The following is a 2,500-nucleotide window of genomic DNA, read 5'->3' on the forward strand; positions in this document are numbered from 1 at the left end:
GTGTGTGCAGCAGCAGAGAGAACTGGAGAACAGAAGACTGGAGGTTCAAATCCAACCTGACTGGAACCACACAGCAGGTTGTACACACACACACACACACACACACACACACACACACACACACACACACACACACACACACACACACACACACACACACACACAATCGGTCCGTTTGGTTCTAGTTCACTGTCAGAGGTACAGACCTGTATGGGTCCCAGTGATGTCATTACGTGCGCATCCCGCATCAAAAACTCATTCAAGTCGCCCAGGGACTCATTCATGTCATGTTTCCTGGGGTCCCGGGAATGCGCCTCCATTGGAGTCCATGTTAAAATAATTTACTGGGTCGCGGGAAAATAAAAACATTTTAAAATTCCACAGACACCACCATTGTTCATGGGTGAAAGCATCCTACTTTACCCTACGTTAACACAAATAAAATCCACGTAGAAAGTCTTAAACAGGCGATAGAAACGTCAATGTTTTGATTCCACCGACGTCCGACGCCATTTTGCGCGCCCGAATTCATTAGGGGCACATGTTTTAGTAGTTTTAGTAGTTCTAAGTTCAAACATTAGCCAAATTGTAAAACAAATATAAGAAATAGGCAAACATTTTGAAAATAGCCGATCTACAAGCTCACAGCGCTCGAAAACATTGTATTGAGGACTCATAAAACTTTTCTGGGACCCATTTGAATGACCACCTGTGGGTCCCGGGACCCATTACATTGAAAACCTAGTAACATCACTGGGGTCCATTTGGTTCCTAGCCATCAGTGAGTTAGCTAGGGACTCCCTGGAGCCACCTCAAGGACCCCTGATGGTCCCCCCCCCCCCCCCTTGGTGATGCAAGCAAACAAACAAACAAACAAACAATCAAACACATACCAAGTGATCCTGACAACAAGAGGATCAACAGTGAACAAGGGTCTCTTGAATGGATCGGCATATTTGTCCGCTGCTTGGCGCGTTAGCGTTGCAGACATGTGACATACAGTATGCATACATCGCCCCCATACTGGTTTGTGTGCTTTGGAATCCTCCAGTGTATCTGCTTGAACTGTAGCTCGCAAGCTGTGTGTGCAGCATCAGAGTTCAGATATCTTGTGACCCCAGGATAAAGACTGTCCCTACGGTAAGCCTACTGGATGGGACCTGATGCTGGGCTGGATCAGAAAAAGCCCTGATACACACATCCGTTTATAAACAAGCAACATAGTTCTAATGTTGACATTTCACTTTTTATTGAAAAGTTAAATAAGTGATTTAAAAAAAATGGCATTATGGAAATGATTTGGGGAAACCCTGTTCCATTTGAGTTAGAGCTGTTGCCCTGTGTCTCATTGTGTTGCTTGTTGATGTTTATGTTGTCTGTTGATCTTGGTAGTTGATATGTGTGTATGTGGGGGCCCTGCTACAGTATCAATGTGTGTGTATGTGGGGGTCCTGCTACAGTATCAATGTGTGTGTATGTGGGGGCCCTACTACAGTATCAATGTGTGTGTATGTGGGGGTCCTGCTACAGTATCAATGTGTGTGTATGTGGGGGTCCTGCTACAGTATCAATGTGTGTGTATGTGGGGGTCCTGCTACAGTATCAATGTGTGTGTATGTGGGGGTCCTGCTACAGTATCAATGTGTGTGTATGTGGGGGCCCTGCTACAGTATCAATATGTGTGTATGTGGGGGTCCTGCTACAGTATCAATGTGTGTGTATGTGGGGGCCCTACTACAGTATCAATGTGTGTGTATGTGGGGGCCCTGCTACAGTATCAATGTGTGTGTATGTGGGGGCCCTACTACAGTATCAATATGTGTGTATGTGGGGGTCCTGCTACAGTATCAATGTGTGTGTATGTGGGGGCCCTGCTACAGTATCAATGTGTGTGTATGTGGGGGGCCCTGCTACAGTATGAATATGTGTGTATGTGGGGGCCCTACTACTGTATCAATATGTGTGTATGTGGGGGCCCTACTACTGTATCAATATGTGTGTATGTGGGGGTCCTGCTACAGTATCAATATGTGTGTATGTGGGGGCCCTGCTACAGTATCAATATGTGTGTATGTGGGGGCCCTACTACTGTATCAATATGTGTGTATGTGGGGGCCCTACTACTGTATCAATATGTGTGTATGTGGGGGTCCTGCTACAGTATCAATATGTGTGTATGTGGGGGCCCTGCTACAGTATCAATATGTGTGTATGTGGGGACCCTGCTACAGTATCAATATGTGTGTATGTGGGGGCCCTACTACAGTATCAATATGTGTGTATGTGGGGACCCTGCTACAGTATCAATATGTGTGTATGTGGGGACCCTGCTACAGTATCAATGTGTGTGTATGTGGGGGCCCTGCTACAGGGGCCAATTTGAAAGGAGAGATAAAATGTAAACATTTAAAAACTCTATTATACTTGAGTGGACTGGCCCCAGGCCGTACAGTACACTCAGTGCAGTTTCCTTCTGCACTGAGTTGGCATAGGCACTGAA

The 2,500-nt window shown here is 46.0% G+C and overlaps 1 protein-coding gene across 2 annotated transcripts in view; it reads left to right on the plus strand.

Annotated features, from left to right (window-relative positions):
* mipol1 (mirror-image polydactyly 1) overlaps positions 1–2,500 on the plus strand; it is a 102,467-nt gene that overhangs the window by 57,793 nt on the left and 42,174 nt on the right. For both annotated transcript variants that reach the window (XM_080750726.1, XM_080750727.1), the window contains exon 7: positions 1–77. This exon is cut by the window's left edge and continues 11 nt beyond it. In XM_080750726.1, the coding sequence (XP_080606852.1) occupies positions 1–77 (77 nt within the window). The remainder of the gene's footprint in view (positions 78–2,500) is intronic.

Source organism: Nannobrachium achirus (genome assembly GCF_963921795.1).
Source record: "Nannobrachium achirus genome assembly, chromosome: 20".
NCBI classification, from domain to species: domain Eukaryota; kingdom Metazoa; phylum Chordata; class Actinopteri; order Myctophiformes; family Myctophidae; genus Nannobrachium; species Nannobrachium achirus.